This window comes from Poeciliopsis prolifica, unplaced genomic scaffold, assembly GCF_027474105.1.
Source record: "Poeciliopsis prolifica strain line A6 unplaced genomic scaffold, Auburn_PproV2 SCAFFOLD008, whole genome shotgun sequence".
Lineage (NCBI taxonomy): Eukaryota > Metazoa > Chordata > Actinopteri > Cyprinodontiformes > Poeciliidae > Poeciliopsis > Poeciliopsis prolifica.
Window position 1 is genome coordinate 4,914,864 of NW_026562383.1, and position 23,496 is coordinate 4,938,359.

General features: G+C 40.5%; 1 protein-coding gene across 1 annotated transcript; it reads right to left on the bottom strand.

Annotated features, from left to right (window-relative positions):
- Positions 1-8,553: 8,553 nt before the first annotated feature.
- Positions 8,554-23,388, bottom strand: LOC129362042 (cysteine-rich secretory protein LCCL domain-containing 1-like). Its single transcript, XM_055033363.1, has 15 exons — positions 23,102-23,388; positions 22,280-22,575; positions 16,705-16,823; positions 15,619-15,751; positions 15,005-15,120; positions 14,813-14,913; positions 13,958-14,119; positions 13,794-13,854; positions 13,610-13,676; positions 12,734-12,864; positions 12,581-12,624; positions 12,414-12,486; positions 11,456-11,525; positions 11,220-11,353; positions 8,554-10,296 (listed from the first exon to the last, which is right to left on the bottom strand). The coding sequence occupies exons 2-15, from the start codon at positions 22,544-22,546 to the stop codon at positions 10,245-10,247; spliced, it is 1,530 nt and encodes a 509-aa protein (XP_054889338.1). The 5' UTR covers positions 22,547-22,575; positions 23,102-23,388; the 3' UTR covers positions 8,554-10,244.
- Positions 23,389-23,496: the final 108 nt, after the last annotated feature.

Below are 23,496 nucleotides of genomic sequence, written 5' to 3' on the forward strand. Positions count from 1 at the left end.
CTTTGCTTACATCAGAAGGTAAGAAGTGGCGAAGCCCTTCCTATTTCGCGCTTTCAAGAAAACCTGTGATCTCTCCCGGGCAGAAACAGTTTCAGCTCAAAATACAAGAACGCGTGCTTTGAAGGCAGCAGAAGTTCACGTATCTTTGCTGGAAAATGCCAAACATTCCTCCACCTCATTAACGTTTTATCACTTGGCCCACGACTGAAATACCACAACTTCTCATTCCTGGACAAAACTGCCATTTTATCCTCCTCAGGTGGCTTTAGAGTGAATCTAAGAAAAAAAAAATATACAAAATTTTAAAAAAGTAAAAAGGAGCAAGGTGGAGGTGAAATCAAATCCCTTTAGCAAACAGCAAAAAGGTCAGTGCTGACGCAGGCCGGGGACCAGGGCGCCCTCCCTCCACACTGTATTCTTAAGTGCTATAGATTCTATTTGCAGCATTTTACCTGTTTACCGACTCCCCCCCACTCCAAAACCAGGTAGCTGCGCAAACACGCTGGAGGGTTTGGACGATGTCTCGTGTCATCACTCCGGGGATAAATTTCAACTGAGTCGCTGCTGTGCCAGGCCGCAAAACGCAGTATCGGGAGCACCAAGACTCCCGTGCATCAGGGCAGGTTTATTTCAGGGCATTTGTGGAGATTTAAAGCATCACTCTGTTAAGCAATGCAACACATCTACAATGGCCAAACTCTGTTGATACTTTTAAAGCTTTGATTATGAGAAAACGATGCCCTGTACATCTCCAGATACAGTCAGTGGCTGCTTTGTCAAGTATGTCAGTTCAATTACGTCTTAAACTGTCAGTTTATGACAGCAACTCAGTTCATGTTGCCATTTAGACTTGATGAAGAAGACTTCCTCGAGCTCAGACTAAACATCAGGATGCAGAAAGAAGTGGATTTAAGAGACTTTCAACTTAAAACGGTTGCAGGGGTCAGATGGGAACGTATCGCAGAACTCGCTGATCTACAGAAAACAAATAACTTTCAGAGCATCGCCATATCCTCGGTCATCTGAAGTCTTCGCTACGGATGCACGATACTATCGGCCTGGCGTCACTATCGGCCGATATTAGCTGTGAAATTTAATACAGGACATCGCATCATCCCGTCTAAATAAACTAACCAATATAAAAGCCGTTGTTTTTGTATGACAAACCAGTGACAAAGATGGCTGCAGCACAGCACAACTTCAAATCTAAAATGTTTGGCTGCTGTCAGCGTCTTAGAGAGAGCAAATGTCATGAATAAATTTGGCATTAAACATAACGCAAGTTGAAAGACGCCTTCTTTTTACATTTTGTGTTTGATAGCAGGCTAAATTGACAAAGATCATGCAGAATGGGCCTGCCACAATAATGAATAAATCAATTAATCACATGATAGTTAAAAACAAAATCAATCATTTCCTTTGGCATGACTCATCGCTCATCTCTTTTTTTCCTTTCCTTCTTTCTACCAAGAACTGGACGATAAAAGCCTTTAGTTTGGTCCTTTGGTCTCAACTAGCCTTCTCATTTTATTTGTTTATTTTTATTATTTAAAATGTCTTCCAGTTCCAGTGTTGTATTACTTTGTCATTACTTTTATATGATTTAAAAATGGTAATATTATCGTTTATCGCCATAACTCCTGGAACAATTTTCCTAATTAGTTCCTATGTCATCTCAACTCTCTCCTCTGTACGACTACCTATAGCAGTGAGGACAAAAAGACCTGGTCGACATCAAAAATATGAAGGGGATTTGCTCAAATAACCACTAAATACATAGAAAAGCATGCATAAATGCAACATGAAGGAGCAAAGCTGCAGGTCCCGCTCGTGTCAGCTAAGATAAAAACGAGGATGCCACTCCCACAGGAGTGCTGTCTATCAAACTCGGGACTATGACAGATTAAAAAAACATTGTTTTGTCTCATAGACATTGATTCCTGTTGCAATATTTCCACAGTCAGGTCAAATAGCGTGGAAGCAGCATGCTTCCTTCTTGCCTTGCATCAACAGTAGCAGTAGCGTGCCGGCGTGGGGGACATTTCATTGGGCCCCTTGGTACCAACTGAGAATTGTTTAATTCTCCGTCTAATGATGGAGTTACCGCAGCTGTAGCACACAGGCAATCTTCTCCTTGAACGAAGGTGTGACGTGATCCGACAGCCAAGCCGAGACGTTTCTCTTCGATTTGATTGGCTGTTTATGATGTGAACCATGTGTATATATCTGTAAACGACGGGGACCATTCGAAGGAACCAAAGGAGCTTTTTTTTCTCTCTTTTCTTTCACAGATTACATGTCAAAGTTTTCTACTGTTCCAACATTGTGACAGTTGTAACAAATATGTTAAAATAAAGTTTTTTAGAAGTTGAAAGTCTGCTCATCATAAACCGATCTCAATTCAACACAGCACCAAATTGGGAATCCAGTGGAACAGGAGGGTTACCTCATTGATCTGATGACATCTTCTCAATATGAACAGAAATGTTAGATTTTTTCATTTTATTTTATTTTTTTCCCCTCGTAGATTTAATAAGTCAATGCCAGATTTCGGTCTTTTGCACCAAGAAGTCCAAGGCAGGGTTTTCAAATACACACTCTAGACGACTGGAATGACCTCCTGAAATCCATTAACTTAGACTCACTGCAGTCAGTTAAGTATTTTTGGAATTTCATAAAAATTAACGTGCTAAGAATTGACTTTCTTTTATTGATAATCCAATAACATTTTTGGCCATGCATCATACCTTTTGTGAGCACTGCCGATCAAACAGCTCCCTGTCTGTCTCCGTCCCTCATGGACATGCTCATTCCTGCCATACGCCGTGATTTGTCAACGACTCACTTGTGATTTCTCTTTCTAAATCCCACTGTCTGCCAGTTTTTCCTCACCAAGACTCACAACTCAAACTGCTCCCTTCATTGAGGGAAAAAAATGAGAAATAATGCATACATTTTGTACCTAACGAAACTTTGTTTGTACACAGTCTGCCGTAACCAGGCAGTCTGAAAACTGGCCTGCAGTCTGGAAACTATTCTTGGTCCGAGTGGAAAATTTTGTTCCTCAGGTGGATCAACAGCGAAGGATCTGAGTGGATGAAGCAAGAATATGAATCTTGTGGCGCTGTGGGAGCCAGTGACCCTCTGCCACGCTCTGCTGGCACTGAAAGTCTCCCTGTGGGTTACCAATAAAACAGGAGGAGAGGGATGCCGAGCCCATAATATCAGTTTGGGACCGGTAAGTGAGTGTCAGTGTGTTTGTTGTGTGGGCGGTAAGTGCCGATTCAGCCAGAATTAATATTTCTCAAAATACATTCGAACTGAAAAATAAAAAAAAAAGCCTTGCAGTGCGATCTGAAGCGGCTGACATTAAATCAGCGGGCATTTCTGTGTCAGCACTTTGAAATGAGACAAACATGGCAGGCCACTCAACGAGTAACAAACACTGTGGAGGTAGAGGAAACCTACTGGTTAGAACAAGATGCGAGAGGAGGACAGAGTTAGACAAGAACAAATTAGAAACAGAAGCGACACCTCAAATTTAATTCATGAGCATGTCACCTGGTAAACCATCACAGCTAACTTTTAGCCAAGTCGGTCGATCGTTCAGGCTCTCCCACATTTCATCTAATGTGTCAACATCGACTCTCACGGCGTAGTCGAGTCACAAAAAAACATTCGCCCGATCCTGTTAACAGGAAGGCATCCACTTGCCCTTCTGTTTGGTACAGAGGTCTGTGTGAGGTGTTCTGTGATTGGTTAGAAGTTTGCTCGTGCATTTTATTGTCATTTTATTTGACATTTTGTTGACATCGTGTTTCTAGTAGTCCTGTTTTAGCAACTTTTAGGGAGCGTTTATCACTTTCAGCCAGGAATTACGTTAATTTGTGCAGTTTTTCACAAAATACCCGCGAAGGTGATCAAGCGGATGGAAACTGAAACCTTGGAGGAGGTTGACTGTTTTGTGACATGAATGTGGCGTGACCTACCCTGAAAAGTTGGAGGGGAGCCCCCCAGCTGGTCTGCGCCATGTTTGAAAAGTGTGTGTGTGTGTGTGTGTGTGTGTGTGTGTGTGTGTGTGTGTGTGTGTGTGTGTGTGTGTGTGTGTGTGAACATGGAAGTCTCGCAAACCACCTCATCGGCCATTCAGCTTGAAGTTTGGGAGAACCTTCAAGATCTGTTTGCGAAAATAAAACGCACACTGTTAGTTGATGTTCTTATTCTCTTTATCCAATGTCTGCATTTATAGTCTATGCTCAAAAGGTTTCAGTGGGCAGGTGGTGCCTTTCTCTAGCATTCATTGGGCAAGAGACAGGCTGCCAGTCCATCACAAGGCAACACAGAACAACCAGCCATATTCACCTAAATGAGTCATTAATCTGTTAGATCTGGATGAGACTAAGACAGATTTTGTTTCAGCAACCTCCCAGATGGATTTGCCGTGAAACGAATCATGAAAACGTGGACCAGCGTCTCATCCCAGTAGCTAAAGGCTGTCCAAAGATCCTGGGAACATTGTTACAACGCGGTTGACTTTGAAAGCGTGGTTTCATTCTTAGGACGGACGTTGCACGACAAAAAACATTGTTTGAAAACGCTCCTGCCACGTCAGACAAACAAGAGAAGGAATTGTCCGTATCTAAAGTCTCTATTAGAGCAAATGGAGTGACACAACGACTAACCAGGGTTGACTTTGAGAAGCTTCCAGGTCGGTTTCTTGTCATGAGAAAGTGGAGCGAAACAGTCCCCAGATATAAATACACCTCCACCATCAGAGATGTCCGTGGTGGGAAAATGAATACTGTGTTTCGCCACCAAAAACACAGCTGCTAAGTATGTTAAAATAATAGCATCATCTATATCTGTGAGTGGTGGGGAGCGGAGAGGAGGTAGTCCAACCACACGCCCTCTCTCTCTCTCTCTCTCTCTCTCTCTCACACACACACACACACACACGCACACACACACACACAAACACACACACACACACACACACACACACACACACACACACCATAGCCATTGTTGGCCCACGTACATGGTGTGTGTCCGCCCAAAACGTTAACCGCCGGCTCAGCCGACAGTACAGCATGAGCGTGATTGCCCTGGACATATTTAGAAAAGGACTGCCCAGAGCACACGCACAATTACGCATTAGTCCGCGGAGGTGTGTGTGCACATAAACACGCGCACATCTCCACATGCGCGATGGTGTGCTTCGAGCCTGACCAGCTGTGCTCAAATTTAAACCATATCTCAGCCCCCCGCCGCCCCGCACGCAACGTAATTGCCACGTCTTTTTGACATTTCTGTGTTTTAGTGGCCAACACACACAATCAAAAAGACTTTATCGCTAAAACTGGCTACATGGGGGTATGTTGTTAGTCCTATGCAAACACCAGGAAGCTGTGTTTATTCACTTTCTGTGGAAAGAACATACATTTTAGAGCTATAAGCCGGAGGCCTCGTGTAAGCAGGTTCAACATGCAAAGATTCAACAAGGGGTCCTGGAGATACACGTCGTTCACTTTTATTTAGCTTCAAATAACAGAATGTTCAAGGGATGATGATGACGATGATGATGTATAATTTCAAACTCTTGCTATATAAAGAAAATTAAAGGGGCGTCTGAGAGATTTAAGTACAGTGCAACATTTGGCTCCAGTTTCAAAGTAGCCTTTTTACTGCTTTTTTTTCAAAGGCTACCTTTAAGCTGTAGCAGTATTTTCCAAGTTTATCAACTATCAAAGAAATGTACCAATTTAAAGTAGGTTAAATTCAACGTGAAGAGACAAAATCACAGAAAAATTTGAATTACGAACGCATTGCAAGCAATGTAAAGTTACCAGGTTGCAGTGCGCTACAAAAATGTTTATTCCTCTTCAACTTCTCACAACAAAAGGTTAAAGTTTAGTTTTTTCAGCCAAAAATGGGCTGTGTTGATCACTGTTACCATAGAAATCAAATTCCTAAGAAAATAAAAAGTGTCAGTAAATTTGCTCTTCAACTTTGAGAACTGTAACAATTTAAATCTTGCTGCAGTCTTTAAAGACTGACTGGTCTTATGACGCTTTCCTCAAGTTTGGAAAACCATGTAGTTCTTCTTAAACAAGTTAATGTGATTAACAAGATATGTTACTTACATATTCTGTGTAAAAACAATTCTCAGAAAAATGAAATTTTACCAGCTCAGTTCTGCCTATTTTCAGCTCATCTCAGAATGAGCTTCTTTTTTTTTAGGGCTCTGTCACTTTTATGCAAATGAGCTGTCATTGGCCACACCCCCTCCACCCCCAGTTCCATGTTCACACATTTGTAAATGGCTACAAAGAGATGCATGCAGTTGTACAACCGTACATCTGTGTGACTTTATAAATGGGAGGTTTTTGAAATGACTCGTTAGTTAAAACTAAAATATTAACTAAAAATATTAACTGAGAATGCCTGTTTTTTTTTCTCTCTTTTTTTGGGAAAATATGAAAAAAAAATCTGGCATCTAGAAAACAGACAGCTTGGTTTAATTTATGAATTGGTTTAATCAATTTACATTCGCTTGATTGGTCACCCACTTGCCTGGCAATGCATCATTTTATTTCTTTATTATAACACCAGTAAAGTCTGTTGCTGCTTTCCTAAGCAAATTTGTTATCTTTCTGTTGAGTGGCCAACGTGAGCGTCGAAATACGCCTGTCACTGACCCAGCGGAAAAGCTAATTGAAAGGTTGGTTAAATGGATCTGTTGTGATTGATGAGTTGGCCAATTGGCCAGAGGGGTCCGTGCGCCAGCGGCTGCCCCTGCAACAAGGTCTTGTGAATTTTAGCAGGGCTGCGCTGCTCCCTCCTCCAGGAAAACCTGGCCCAGACCCAGTCAGCACATTTCATTCTAGATTTCTTCATGTGATATCCTTCACATTCAGTGGGAGGCCACGTCCACTTCAAGCAGGCTTGTGTTACTGTTGCAACAGCTGTACTTGTCTTTCTTTCTTTTTTTTTTTGAATGCAATCCCTTCAGTATTATACACATGTACCCACATGGATCATTTTTGTAGTTTTGCAGAGTGATTTTGTTTGGGGGTACGCTCCGTCTGCAATACAAGTTGATCAAAGGAAGATCTGTGAGCCAGGACCTCAACACATCTGAGCCAGAGGAAGGAGAGGAAATTCATCCTGGGACGATAAGAGAGTCTCAGCGATAAGATCCACAGCACACAAAGTTGGTCTTTGTGTGTGTCGGCCACTGCCACGGCGAGGGGAGGGGGGCGAAGTGCTTTTACATCTCTTCACTCACAGGGCCGAGATCAAAGGTCGCCCGCTCTGCAAGCAGAGGCGATAAGAAGCGGCGCAGGAAGCGGCGTGAAAGATGAAACCTTTAGTGCAGAGTTGTGATTTTTGTCTTAATGGACCCTTTAACTGTGACAACATAAATCGTATTCGCGACTCTAAATGCTTTTGAGATCCGAATCCGAACAGCTTACGCGTGTTTTGATTGGTTAAAAAAAACATTTTTGCACTCTGCTTCAAACACACAAAAGCAGCTAAAAGATAAAATCTCCTCCTTGGCCCCGGAGCAGCCGGGTTTCTGTACCTCTGCGGTCCCCCCGGTTCCTGGAAACACACAGAGTTCTCCACAGTTTGATCTGCAGCTGAGCTTGGGACGTCTGAACCTTTAACTAAACAGTGGGACGGACAGACGCTGGTGTGATATGATCGCTCTAATGCAGTAATATATGCAGTAATATAGCTGTAATATACACTAAGAAGCAGAGCGATCTCTTCACCTTTCATTTGGGATTAGGAGGATGTAGCCTTGCAAAAGCATTTATACCCATTCAGGTTCTTTATTTTTTCATCACACATATCAAATTTGACTAGGCTTTTTTTAAATAAGAATTTTATTCAATTTTGCATGATATACTGAAATAAAGCAGAACACAAGAGTAAGGTGGAAGAATAAGGATATAATGAATATTTAATGAGTAAAAATGCCTGAGTTTTTTTGGAGTACGTGTGAGTGACACGCCTGGTCTTTTTGAATATGATCATTTCCAGGGAAGTTAAATATTTTGCATCAGACAGATAAGTTGATTGATTGATTGATTAGGTGAGACTGATGAAACATAAAATATACAATGTGCCTTTTAAAATGATGTAATTTTACCAAAATTTTTATTCACATCTCTACAAATAATCTGGTAACTTCAGGAAGTTATTTGTTGTTGTTGTTTTTTTTTTACAGTAAAAGATACATATAAGTGCAATATGAAACCATTTATCGCTTTATTTTTTATTTATTTCGAACATGATAGAGTAAAAAGGAGTAGGAAGATGTAAAAAACATATGAATATCCTACCCCATAAACCCATGCAACACTTTCAGATGGACCCTCGTTATTAAATAATAAACTTTGTCACTGCAGACTGTATGTGAGTGCATCTTCCAACCTTCCATTTATCCTTTTTCATTTTATGTTATACTAGATTTTAACCCTTACTTTACACAGAGCTAAATGAATCTGTTGGTGAGTGTCTGACACATGAAAAGAAGTGACACAATGAGGTTTGAACTCTTTTAATTGTGATTCTGCCATGCAGGTTCCTGGCCAGCCAGGATTAAACAGAAGCTGAAAAAATATAGCAAAAAACATCAAATATGTTACAATTTTTTATACACAACTGACAGTAGAGTAGATTTCTTAATTTATGAAAAGAAATGCATATGTTGCAAATATATATCTTTGCATGCAGGTTGTTTGACTATCATGATTTTGTACGTTTTTTTTGTACAGCCTCCAAAAGATTGAAGTCAAAAAACAAAAAAACAACAAAAAAAAAGTAGACAGAAATAGACAATAGCAAGCACGTTAAGCACTATGTACAACAAAACCATGTACAAAATATACAATGTGCCTTTTAGCCCATGTTATGTTTCCGTTCAGCAGTCGATCACTGTGGCCTGTTTGGTTATAAGTGAACAATGAATAACTGAACATAAAGAGAAATAAATAAAAGTAGGACTTCTAAAGTTAAAATTGACATGTATTTCGTTCATATATTTTCCCAGTCAGAAGTTTACATATACTTAACGCTGACATGAATTTTCTGATTATTTATTTGAAGCTTTTCTCCAGCAAGGCTGAAATGTATTCATACACCCCACTTTATATTTGGACAAATATTCCTCAATACAACTTGCATAGTTTGTTTATGTTGCTGATTATGGATTTAGTATGGATTTAATCTGATTGATCCAGAGTTTAAAACACCGTTTTGCATCTGCATTTTGTTGGTCCTGAGGGGTTAATTCATCTTGTTTGAGACTTATAGACACCTGAGTGTTGCATCTGATTTAGGAAGGATTTCGGTTAGAGTTTCCTGAGTCTGTGCCGGGAAACGGACCAATTTAAAACTCAACTAAAACTCATCTAAATCAGAGGAGCGGTTGAACGTCCAGTCAGAAAACAATGCAACTCTCCACGGACTCTTGTGACCAAATAATAATGAGGAATCTGTGTATACATTAGAGGCTGAATGCACAATGTTGACCGAGTGGATTAGATTCTTGTTTAGAAGATTAACATTTCAAATAAATCTTGAAAACCTCAATGTTAATAGATAATTTATGCCAGAGGTGATCGGAAATGCATGAACTGAGTTAAAGTTTCTAAAACCAGTCCTACTCTAATGGAACTGTACGTGTTTCTGCACATTTTGATTACCTCAAAGTTTAATTTCAGAAAGCTTGTGTCACAATGCTTCCTACTTTAATGCTAGCTGAGTCATTTTTTCCCTTATGTAGTTGCTGCATGTAGAAAAAGACTTGAGGAGCTCTGAAATGCTCTGACTAAAAATGATATCAGGCTTTAACCTTAATGCCTGAAATTACACACTGGAATGGTGTGTATTAGTTATTTTTAAGTGTTAAAAAGCATGATGTCACGATATCACTGCAGCCACAAGTGCATTGTGGGCACACGTGTATTCTGTGGCTAACTGAAGGTTCAGGCCAGAAGACTTTGAAAAACTATAATTCTAGAAAATCCTTCGCCACAGGCTGACTGGAAAGCAGTTCATCTATGACCTAAGAAACAAGCCAATCCTTGAGGAAAAACGCATGTAGGACTTCAAGTGTTTGAGTCAGACAAGTTGAGTTATTTACACCGGGGCAAAATTATCGGTTGTTAATTTCACGCTGGGTGGGCTTCTCAGATACGATCGCCGGTACTTCGTCCTTTCGGGTCTTTTTCTCAGATGACTGCAAAAACTCTGAAGGCTTTTCCTCCTGTGGGGCTCAGTAAGCTGAAAGAACACGAGTCAGAGAGTGAAAAAGACATTCTGTTGTGAATGCATACGCACTTAAACAAAGCACGAATGTTGTGTCATTAGCCAACGAATGCAACTGAAAACAGATACGGGAAATGATGGCCACTCAAAATACAGATTTTGAGATTTCGAGTGTAACGGATTTGGCAGTGTGCTATTTCACCTAAAGTTAAACTTTTTTGCTCAATGTCTTAAGACTGATTGCCAATATTTTGGGAAGTTCACCAACACGGTGCTGCAACCCTCGAGGACGATGCCTTTAGGCTGCCAAGCAAACCTCTTTCCAATTTCTTGCTTCTTCCTCTCAGATTGGTCTTTCAGTCCATGTTAGTAAAATACTTAATTCATATTTCTCACCAAAACACATTCATCTCTGGGACTCGATACATGTTTCCTTCCTGAATAGTATTATTACTAAATATTTGCCCACTTGCACATAATTGTTTGAACAGAGGAGTGTAATATATATATATATATATATATATATATATATATATATATATATATATATATATATATATATATTATATATATATATATATATAATCAGAGACTTAAATATATATATATATATATATATATATATATATATATATATATATATATATATATATATATATATATATATATATATATATTATATATATATATATATATAGCCAACAAATGCAACTTTGAACTTTGGGTTCAAAGTGCAATATATGAATTGGAAAGAAATACGAACAAAACAACAAAACCAAAAGAAAGACATAAAGGCAAAAGTATAAAACTACATATATAGGTTCCTCATGTGAGAATAAGACTAAATTATCCATAATTTATGAATTAGTAGAGGTTTTCCTGGATTCTTGCTTCATGTCCTGTTCACGTGAGTCCCTGGAGACCTGAAGGTGATCTACCTCTCTGAGTTGATCCCGTTCTGGTAACTGCCACTGTACTGCCGCCGTGTGTCCACTGGCATCACATCAAGGTAGCCGCCTGACTCACTCCGCATTACTCCGGCGTGGATGGCTGCTCTGCAGATACTAGATCTCTTCACAACATATTATAAAGCAAATTATTTACCGTTCTGTAAAAGGTGAAAAAAAAAAAACAGTAACAAAGAACAGGAGTTATTAATGATGGAAACACTTACATCTGTATAGTACTTTGTTCCAAAGACTCGAGCTCCACTATCATGCAAACAGTTCTTGGGGCAATAAAACCTGGAGAAACGCAAAGTCGTAGGACATTTCCTGATGTTTTTTCTATTAACAGCAAGAAAGTTGAGTGAGTGAATAAATAATCAGAGACTTAAATTCCCATTTCTATTTTGTTTTCCTTTTCCCATTATCTCGATGGAAAATGAGGGAACAAAAAGGACACCGATTTCTCCACAATAGCTTCATAGCAAACCTCAACTTTGACAATTTGGCCATCCTAGTTTTTCTCCGTGTGGTCCCACCTCAAAGAATGTGATGAAAGATTCAGGGTTTTTTTTTTTCTCCCACAGAAAGTACTCCTGATGTCTGAGCTCTTTTCTGAGCCGAGCTATTGCTGCCCTTAGCTCCTCCTGGTTTTTCCTTCCAGTAGAAGTTACTGCTGTCCCAGTGTTTTAATTGTGTGTCTTTCTAGAACAAAAACTGTGACTCTTTATTTTCCTTCCCAATAAAGGCTGTCGTTCACTATTTCTGTGTGCTCCTGATCAGATAAGAGAGAGCGGCTCCTCCACTCTGTCCTCACATGCTTGCTAAGGATGAAGGATTGCTGCAAGGTCAATTGCTCTGTAATCCGCCGCCACTAATTTTTTCTTTTTAGGTATTTGGAAATATCACCTGGATCTGACTGCATATAATGTAATTTAATTTTGACTTCAAAATTGGATTATATTTCAGTGAATTGAACTGATTTGAGTTTGAGTTCAACTCTATGTAAATGAACTTATGTCATTTAATGTGCCTTGGGATGGTATCTACGTTTTGTTTTTTTTTAAATGGGAGCAATATAAATATGTTTTATTGTAAACACGACGTCTGCCGGTGAGAAACTGATGCATTTGCCGCAACATGACTAGAAAACAAGATGGAATTGATGTAAAAGTCTCTGAGTCGTACCTGGGACAGTGTCGAACGGGTTTCTTGAAAGGACAGAAAAGTGCCACTGTTGTATCGCATCTTATTGCTTTTACTGGAAAGTAAAGCAGATGCAGCTAAAAATTGTTCTGCAGTATGTCCTTATGCAAATAATAGCAGCAAAAGAATTAAATAAAAAAAATTCTTACCAGGTACTGATTCCACTTTGAAGGAATTGGCACTTCTATTTTTCCTGCAGAGATGATTAAAGGGTAGTGACCGGGGAGAAGGATGGTGTTTAAACAAATACAGGGTAAGAGATTTCATTGATGTCCATATGAGCACCACGTTAAATTCCTTACCCAATGGATTGGACACCATTCTTGTATGATTTGGTGAATAGATGTTTTCTACCCAGTCGGGTCACATCCAGCCATCCCCCGTCGTTGTCAATGACCCCAGAGTGTAGCCCCGCTCCACACACACTGGATTGCTGAAAGACGAGTCAAAGACTATCTGAGTCTTCACAAACAAGGTGTTATAAAATGCAGTAATGGTACACTGGTGGTTGTCTCCAAGTGAAAATTCAGAGTTTTTGTTGGGATTCTAGTAAGAGTTTGTCCTGTTTGTCTCTGTGGGTGTACCCCGCCTCTCGCCTGGAACGCAGCTGGAGATAGGCACCAGACCCCGTTAGGGAGAAGGATGATTAGAAAATGGATGGATGGATGTACTCTGGAGGCGGTGCACCACCAATGTTCTTCTTGTGTGAAACGTGCTGGAAATGCAACAGAAATTTATATTTTTTTTCTCAGAGTATCTGTTTAGCAAAAAAAGTTAAAATAATTAAAAGACTATTCTGTGCTTCTTGCTTTTAACACATTTTACTTTTATACCAGTTACTGTGAGAGGGAACGCGCTTTCACATTCTCCTCTCAGTACAAGTTTCACACACAAAGATCACTGATGGCAAGTTGCCTCTCACCTCCACATCCTGTGCATATAAACTGCTGTGACATAATGGAGGTTATTTCAGAACAGCAGAGGTTGGCTTTAGTGTTCGCCCCTCTCACACAACCTCCTGACTTCAGCTTCCAGGAACCAATTCATCTGGATTTACCCTTTTAGACTTGAAGACACCAACAGAGTCATCTACTGTACGGAAGGTCAACTGGTTACAACCTTTCGATAGAACCTCATTCCAAAACACATGAACTGTCTCCGTTTAAGTGACCACTTACCATGTCGTAGTAAGAAGTCCCGACTACTTTCCCAGGCCGCTCAAAGCAACCAGGTGGGCATTCATATCTGTGGACAGAGGCCGCATGTGGGTCGACATTCACGCAGCGCTGATGTTACGCAAACATGGCAAAACGGTTCAGGCATGCGCACTAGAAACAGATATTCTTTCAGCTGATGTTTTACCTGTTACAGGTTGTTCCCTTGCATTGATCTCTCAGCTTGGTCTCACACTCAACCTGTTGGGCTTGTGAGACAACGAAGAATCACTTCAGTCAGAGTCAAAACGCTTTAAGAAATTAATTCAGACGTATCGGAAAAGAAGGTTTACTAAAGAGGGATGTGCATACACATCTGCTCTGTACTGGAAACTTGGTTTCCCTCCGTGTTTGCATTAGGTGATGGGTCTGGTGTTCGGACCCTCGGTTGGGGCTCTCTGTCTCTTACTGGTTCTGGTTCAATGTAGTTGTTTTCCTCCGTTTCAGGAGCTGGACGCCGTTCAACGCCACCATCTAGAAACAATGCAATGTCGTATCATTCAAGTGTTGTGCCACGTCTTATTACGTTTTCCTTATTTGTTTAAGTTGCATTGAGCGATGGTTATCAGACATGAGAATAAAAAGATTCACCTGCTTAGATAAAAGTATTTCGAGGTCACAACTGCTTCAAAATTGCATTACAAGGTGAAACGACCTGCTGGGTCAGAAAATGTATTGCCCTTTGGAAGAGTTGGGTAGTAGCTAGTTGCATGTATTCAATTACATTTAAATGAATAACGTTTTGGAAAAAAATTACTTTCAGGAGTATTTTTACTGCACTATACTTTCAACTTTTACTATGTTAAAAGTTAACATAGTACTATGTTACTATGAAGTATCGCTACTCTGAGTAAAGCTGAAAGAAACTGATTCTGAAAAATCTTCTGATTGCCTGATTTTGTCACTTTGGTCATTAAAACACCAAAATTTCCACTTAACTGTAAATCTTTGATCCGTCTGATGATGTAGTTTTTAAATATTGATGACGTAGTTTTTAAAGTCTACTCAGTACTTGAGTTGACTTTTTACCAAATACTTTTTTAATCTTACTTGAGCAGCTTCTTGGATAGCTACTTTGTACATCTTGGTGAATAAAAATGTGTTGTAGTTGAGTACAATTTTTGGGTCCTCTGCCCACCTCTGCCCTCAGGTGATGGTCTGCCCTACCTTTGTAGCATAAGTTGTTTCGGCAGCCACCACCGTAGCTGGCTGGACAAGCAGAACAAGGTGTGCCATATTTGTATGGCGCGTGGCCCCACCAGTTTCCCCTGAGAAAACAACATTTGAATATTTTCGATCAAACTGCGAAAAGAGCCAGAACCACTTCAACTATCGATTGCACTTTGTCCACGGACTTACGGAGGGGAGTAGTTGCAGACCAGATAAACTGCTTTGGTCCAGATCATTCCCCAAACATTCATGTTGTAACACGTGTTGATGGCACAGCCAATGCGATTGCTGGTGGCCCACACCAGCTGAAAACGAAGACGTTTAAACATTACAAGCTGCTTGAAGGTGAACTAAACATACTGAACACTTCGGCTGTCACACTTACCGTTCTCATTTCACTCAATCACCCTTACGCATACTTAGAAAATCATGCACCGACATGCACATTGATATAGACCACTTGGCTTTAAATGTATTTCCCAATGAGACTTCAACATGGGTTGGGTGAAGGTGGAATCAAACTACCAACCTTCCAATTCCTAGACTATTCACACCAAAAGGCACAGAGTCAGTCGTCTATTGTCTAATATTACTTTAATGCGGAGTAGATGAAATGTAGTATAATAACGGATTATTGATGGAATAGATTTAAATAGGCCTATGTCGCACAATTAAAGAATGACATCTTCTAAACAAGTTTTGGCCAGTTAAGATAATCTCCTAATCACGTTCAATAACTTGATTAAAAACAGACTGATAAACTCTCGTTTAGCCTCTGAGAAAAGCGACATGATGATTCCTACCTGAGTGTAGTGCGTGCAAACCGGCCCCGAACATCTGAATGGACAGTGTGGATTACACTCCTGGGAGTACGGGTAACTGTAGTACCTCACCTCATCATACCAGGCCTGCACATGGTAGGTCGGGGGTCTGTCTCTAAAGTTCAAGAATTATGCATTTTTAAACAAAAAGAATGTCACTGACAAGAACTACAATATATATGATCAAGTATTTTATTTCCATTCAGTTGATTTCTAGGAGATAGGGAAAAGAAACAGAAAACATTGTTATTTAAATACGATATGGTGTTTATGACTTGTAAACATAAATCAGTGTTGTGAAGAACTACATTAAACTACTGGTGCAATGCAGTTCTGGTTCAAACACTTTACTGAACCAGAACCAGTAGGAGACAGAGATTGATACATTCCATTTTCCAGCAAATATATTCGCCTGCCACATAAACCACAAACGAACAGCTGAAGGTCGAGATGATTTGTTTTTTTTTTTGAAGATCAGCTTTTATTTAAGTGATACTATAACCGAGGATGTACCTCATTGCCAGAACTCTTTCAGATGTTCCAGCCACTTTCATACCCACCGCTGAATGAAATCATGCAGATTTCATCTACAAAGATTATTATTATTATTATAATTATTTGTTGTTGCAGTCAGGAGTCTCCAACTCGTAATCCCGTAACTGTAAGTTCCAGCATGGTACGATGATGTGACGGCACCAGTGCAACACGTTCAAGTTGTGAAATTTTCTCACTGCTAAACATTGCCAGAGCAAGAAAACGTGGAATCGAATGGGACAGCAACTCAGCCAAGAGTTCATCATGGGTCACTAACTAAAAGAACTGATCCAATTCTACAAAAACAGATTTAGTTTTACGTAGGTGATGGCAGCTACTGAAGGCGTTAGCAAAACTGCAACATTATTTCCCACTGTGTGCTTGGGAAATAACAGTGGAACTTTTCAAAAACCGGACTTACTTTGAAGCTTTCTCCACCAATATGGAAGTACCATTCCACTTTGAGTGAAAACGCTTAAGTCCTGCAACGTCCGCAGCTGAAACAAACTTTAAAAAGTATGGGTTCACACACACCTGCCCCAGTGCGTTCCAAGGTTTTGGCCTATTTGTGTCAGCATGTGGCTCGGCCCGTGCTCCCACCGGCAGGCGTGCGCCCAGTACTCCGCGCTCCTCTCCAACTCGTAATCCCATAACTGGAAAACAAAAGCACACATGAAGCACACATGAAGCACACATGAAGCACACATTGGCGGACGATGTTCACAGAGATGAAAACGTCTTTATTTTGACAAGGAAAGGTAAACTCGGGTCAGCGTCAGCACCAGTAAGGGTGTGGGAGCATCAGGTTGCTGCTGGGAGAAAGTTTGATCTGAAAAAAATAAAAAATAAAAATGTGGTCATCCAGGGGAACCTCAAACTCCCTGCTGATTTAAGTTGACTAATTGGCCACTAACCGTACTTGTGGATTTAAGTGCTTCTCATAACAACTTGTTCGAACATTTCATCCTTCTCTTCAACCGTAGGTTCTACCAAAACCAGCTTGGCTCTAATCGTACATACATGAGGCAGCCTGAACCCGAAGGGGGAATCAGCTCTCTACTACTCAGTTCAAAAGCCCCCAGCCCCTCACCCCACTATTTTTTTGTTTTGTTTGCGATTTTAACACCAGGCAGTAAGAGCGAGGCCTCAACGCACACGTTCACCTCCTTTCACACAGACACGTACGTGCGAGACCACCACATCAGCTTGCAGCTGTGTGCTACTATTCGGTGTGGTTGTTTCATAGCTTGTTTCCAGTAACTGATCTAAAAAAAAAACCCAAAAAGCAAGCAACACAGAAAGTCTTTGTTTTGCTACTTGATGCAGTCTTAGATGTAAGAACCAAACAAAAACGAGGTGAATTCAAGCCAACATACCTGAATGGAGTTCACTCACATCTTGTTCAGAAGCAAACAGAAAAAAAAAACAAAACAAAAAAAAAACAGACTGTGCGTAGGGGGTTGGGCAATTTAAATGCCATGGTGAAATTAGTGCACTGTTGACTCTGTTGGGGAGGGCAAAGAATAGATGCAGTGTTCACTGTTGTTGGCCTACCATTTAGCTGCATTATGCCTATCTTGTGTCAAGAGTAATAGGATGATGCTTAATCGTGGACCACCATAATGCTTACCATATGTTCCGCATAAAGGTAACGCACCGGTGAAGGTTTATGAAGGGAAACCTGATACCTTTTACCCTTTTATTCTGGTACAAAAAGATACCTTAACATAATAAAGTTAGAGGTTAAAACAATGCTGAAACAAAACATGCATCATATATTCATTTGTTCCTCCCAATCTAGAAGATATTGTTTCACTCTTTCTCTTACAATTGATGACTTTGACACTTTGGGATGTCTGCTACATAGACAATGATCACAAGTCGACTTAAATCTATCCCTTGTGTTCTTAAGGTTCATCTTTTCTAATAAACCTCTGAGGAAGTACTAGAAAACCTAGATTTGTACTGGAGAATATACTAATGCTGCATCTATCTGTTGCCTCTTCAACGGTTTTATCAATCATCGCATTGTCTTCCTCCGCTATGCCCACCACATAGCAAGTTGCCAGATATGGAGTTGCCTGGCAGTTCCCATGTCCAACATCCTCATTCTTATCTGTCTATCTTTTCCCAGAACATGTCAAAACCATCTCAGCCTTCCCTCTCTGTTCCTCTGGTCTCGTCCAAACTTTCTGCATCTTCTACTCCGTCACTCCTGTCTGGTTATGCCGCACCGTTCAAAATTACGACCCAGAGGGAAGCTCTCCACAGTTACCTTAGTTTGATCATAACTGATCACATTTTGGGGGCAATCAGTAAATCGTGACTGCCCCGGAAATGTGAAAGAGAATCAAAAATACAATTGACTGCAATATAAAATCTCTCCTGCATACAGTTAAGTGAAATTATGACGTTTTGGCATCAGGCACTTATTTATGCACATAGATATTAAAAATGGACTAACGACCAAGTGAAGAAAACAAGTAGAAGATGGTGCATTTACCTTTACGAGAGGTAAGTGGAAACAATATGACACAGCATATAATGAACCTCTTTCACTCTCATTTTGTGTTTCCAGAGGACAGTGTCATCACAAAACACAACACAGTTTTATTACCACATAAACCTGCCAGAGCTACATGTGTCTTAGAGTTTATTTGTACTTCTACTTGGAAGACCTCACTCTCAGAGGAAAGCTATTTATGTGAACTAAATTGGTTGTAATGAATTTCATTCATTCATGCCAAAGGAAATCATGTTCTTTCTACTGTCCTGTTTTGCCTTGGTCTCTGTTTCACCTAAAGGATATGATACTTTTGTAAGACACTGTGCGTGCAGCACAGTACGCTCTTTTTGTTTCGTTTTTTTACACTTAAACAGTGGCAAAGATTGTTTCTTTTAACTCTGCTGGCAGATTAAGAGCTCAATGAGCCTCCTTCATTTGAAGAACTGGAAACCCCAAATCAGTCCCTAGCTATTCATCGTTGCTACTTACAAAAAAAAGGTTAAGATGAAGCCTTTACCGCGCCAACTTTGCTGCAATTTCTAACGATCCCTGGCATCTCAGTGTGTTCTTCATGTATGTCTTATTCTTCCATCTCAATTATCCAGCTTAGGAGAAAATCCACAAATCCTCCTTTTGAGAGGTTCGCGGAAAATGACCGGTTCGTTTTCGCTTTCCAAGGAAAATAACTTTTTTAAATGCAGACACGGGTCCAACTACAAATGTCATTGTAAAAATTAGTAGGAGGACAAGAACACAATCTAGATGAATATAAGAAATCATACTTTGATTAAATATTTCTCTGTCTAGTTAGTTTTTTTCTCAAGGTAGTATCTCAAAAGGATGCGATGATGGACATTTCTGATCGTTTTTTAATTATCAAGAGAGTCTGCTGAGGGAGAGCTGGCATGATTCGGCTCACTGAAAGCAATCTGTCCCCACGCCAGTGAGGTCTACCTCGTTGGAAACAAGTTCCCCAAAGTTGCGTCCAAAATCAGAGAAAGCACAGCATTGGTTTGAGTGAGCTGTGATGGATAGGGAGAGATGTGGCCCGAGGTTAGAGAGAAAGCGAGAAACGGCGACAAAATGCGTGCAGAATAGCCAGTGAGTGAGGCAGAAGATTGAGCAAGTCAAGCATTAAAAAAAAAAAGTCAACATGGAGAGAAATGGAATGATGGAGTGAGTGCAGGCAGGGCAGGAAGCGGAGGCCGATGGGCAGGGTGGTTGAGGTGGAGGACAGGACAACACTGCGGGGGTGAAAGCTGGACCTGGGCCAGGGTCAGTGAGGGCGTCCAAGAAGGAGGCATGACTTCGGGGCGAGCCAGACAGTAGCTCAGGCTTGCAGAGCTCAGTTTCATTATTCCCTGTTCTGTGCAGTCAGGAAATTACTTTGTTCTTGGGAAGCTTTCTCACTAAAACCCGACTTGGGCTTCCGTACATAGACACCTTTCAACCAATTGGCATACGCTGAATTGGGCTGTCTTATAATACATGTAAGATCAGATTGTATTTGCATGAATTATCTTTAGAGCAGTGGTGTTGTAGGTAGTACTGTTGCCTCGCAGCAAGAAGGTCCTTGGTTCAAATCTTTCTGCATTGAGCTTGCAGTCCTAAACCATGACTGTAAAATTAACTGGTCTCTCTAATTTGTGAGGGTAAAAATGTCATGATATATATACACATGTAGATTTAAACTGAAACCAATTCAATTTAGTATGCAGTCAATTGATTTTAAATGCCTCATATTTAGTAAAAAACAAAAAAAAAATTTTTTTGCTTGATTCAAATCACACCTTGACATACATAAATGTGTATTGGATATTAAATACACACATTTTATATATGTATATAAATATCTCCACCAATGGAAAGTGTCAGTACTGAAGACTCTTTGCCCAAAACAAATGAACAACATAGTGCATGGGTATGTTATGCAGTATTACACAATGTAAACAGGACTAATGACATGTTTTGGTTGTGAGTTCATATTCAGAAAAATCAACATGAATATCCCATGATTCCCACTGACTCTCACCACAAAATGTTGCTTTGTTGCTTAGATGCTCGATTGTAAGGATAAATGTTTCAACTCGTGTTGGTAAAGTGGTCTTGAGACCTCACCTCGTCAGCATAAAAATAAGAAGTCCTGTGATCAGTTATCAAATATTTTAGTCAGTGCGGCAAAGTAGTAAAGTATAGGTGTCGGTAATTATGATGGCACTGGAACATTAGTGAACAGAAGGAGAAGTTGTGAACGAAGACCCCGATCTTCAGTTTTGTAACCATAGTCTCCCTGTAGTTTTGGCAATGAGGACAAAGAGAGCAAAGTTGTTGAGGCCGTGTTCGTCACCCTTCAAAATATTGAATCAACATTAGCATTGGCCTCGTTCAGCTCAACGAGGCCAATCTCTCTTCCACCATCTCTCTTCCCAATGGTGGATGGTTGTTTACAGTGCAGACAATTTCCAGTGAGCCTCTTTGCGACAAACTGGTGCATTGCATATGTCACAGGCAAACATCAGCAATTGGATAAAATTTTAAAACTTCAACGCAGTATATGCCTCCAGGAAGTAATCGGTTCTCAGTACATCTCTAGCAGTGGTGTAGGACAATGAACTGGTTTTTACCCTAATGTGTTGATAGAATTGCAAACTAAAGGCTTCCTTAAAACTCTTGATTAAACATGCTTTGAAGAAGTTTTAAGATGTTTAATTATCAGCACTTTGTGTCCTCAGTAGAAAAAGAAATTGTTTCAGACAAGATATGAGTTTTAAACACTATAAAAATACCACTAACAACTCCAAAGCTCCTGTTAGTGCTGAACTAAAGGCTATCACACAGTTTTTTGATGAGTTTGGGATGCATTTGATTATGTCTCACTTTCAGTCTTATTATTAGTTCTACACTGGGCAAAAGTTTTTTAAAAGATCTATGAAGATCGGGTATTTTTAATGTATTTTCAATGTTTTTTTCGGCACTAGGAGTAGTAAAACCTGAACTGGATTTCTCGACACTGATTATAGATTCTTCAGAACAACGCAGTTTGTGAAACCTTTCTTCAACTTTACTGGTGAAGACAACAGTTTTCCATGGATTGTGACCATCTCCTAACCAATTATTTTGGGTTTCAGAGACAGAATTGCAGCTCAATCCTCCACAAATCACACAAACAACCAAGGGGTGGCAACTCAATATAACCGGAAACGTCAACTTTCCATTGACTGAGCATGCATAAGCATTAAAGCAACAGAAAACATATTCAGGGAGCAACTGAAAGTGTATGCAATTTTTCACTATCTTACACTTGTGCTCCGCTACCAAACCATCTTCACCACCTCAGTGTTGAAGATGGTTCAACACTGTTGCTACACTGTTGCTACATAAACCCTATTCAGGATTTATGTAGCAACTCAAACTTGGTGAAACAAACACAAATCTTCTTATAACTGTAGCAAGGATCCTTCACAAACAGTGAATTAAAAGTCAGAAAACACTGGTATACACATTGTGACTTAAAAAGTTATTTGTTTTCCAAATGGCAAGATCGTCCATTTATGTAATTAGGGAGAGAAATATCACAGCACACACAGCTTGCTCTGAACCTACCATGTACTCCATGTTGGAGGCCGGAGGGTAGACCTGTCCCCGCAGCTTGTTGTGCAGGTCGAGGATCAGGTGCTTGTCTTCCTCGCTGATGGCCCTCTTCGCCCTCGACCTCGCCCTCCACCACTCGCCGTCCTCGCCCTTGTAATTGTCCAGGATAGAGTCGAGCCGCGTGGAGTTTGAGAGGAACATGGCCACAGCACTCTGGCTCAGGCAGAGCATCAGGCCTACCGCTCTGACCCAGCAAGACAGGGAAAGAGACCTCCTCATGACGAAGGGGCGACGGACGCTTGATTTCTCTGCACGACACAGGAAGTTGGTTTTAATTTAGCTCTTCAACATTTTTGCTAATCAGCTCAAATTCATCTGATGTCAAACCTTGGATTTTTCTCCACACTCTAAATATCTACTCTAATGCCTGAAGCAGCTTAATAAAAACAGAGTCATCTTGAATTTACTTTCGGCCCCACTTTAATAACTGATTGAGTACGAGGGAGCAAACTTCAAAACAGTGAGCCTAATACACCTTCAGCCCTCTGGGTGCATCTGCAGGTCACTGCATCAGTACACACAGTAGGACCAGTGTAAACACAGCGTTCACACGACACTATGCAGCAAAGCCTCACTGCGCATGCTTAATTAAATAAAGATAGAGTAAAATCTTACTTGTTGGCAAATATTATTATTATTATCATTATTATTATTATTATTATTATTATTATTATTATTATTATCATCATCATCATTATTATTATTATTATTATTACTATTATTACACCTGAATGGAATTAGCAATAAAAGCTAAAAGATTAATCTTATACTTACAGGCAGCAAGAAGTTTTTCTTTGTCCTGAAGTGTTTTGGATTTTCCGCCAGATTTAATCGTCCAGATGCGGAACCGTCGTGAGATCAGCGCGGACTGACAGCGAGCACTTCAATCCATCCATGGGGCAAGACGAGCTCGGGCAGCCGGGGTCTCTTTCAAGCTCCACATCCACGCTGCGGCAGGACAGAGAGACGCTCAGTGTCTGTCGGTACCTGCTGAATTCCTCAGGTCTCTCTCAGGACGCCGCAGGCTGAGCGGGATCGCCGCTCATTTTTTTGCACTTATATACAAATTTGCGCCTAGCAACGCGGGCGCGAGGCTGCGGCCGCGCCCCCCTGGCAACGCGAGCTGTCGTGTCGTGACCCTTTTTTCTCAGCGTGCGCGCGTGCGCACC

Coding starts and splice junctions, on each gene's coding strand:
- LOC129362042 (XM_055033363.1), bottom strand. CDS start 22,546: ATGAGGAGGTCTCTTTCCCTGTCTTGCTGGGTCAGAGCGGTAGGCCTG. Junction 13,677..13,793: donor AAGGGAACAACCTGTAACAG/GTAAAACATCAG, acceptor CTCTGTCCACAG/ATATGAATGCCCACCTGGTT. Junction 11,526..12,413: donor CCCGTTCGACACTGTCCCAG/GTACGACTCAGA, acceptor GCGTTTCTCCAG/GTTTTATTGCCCCAAGAACT.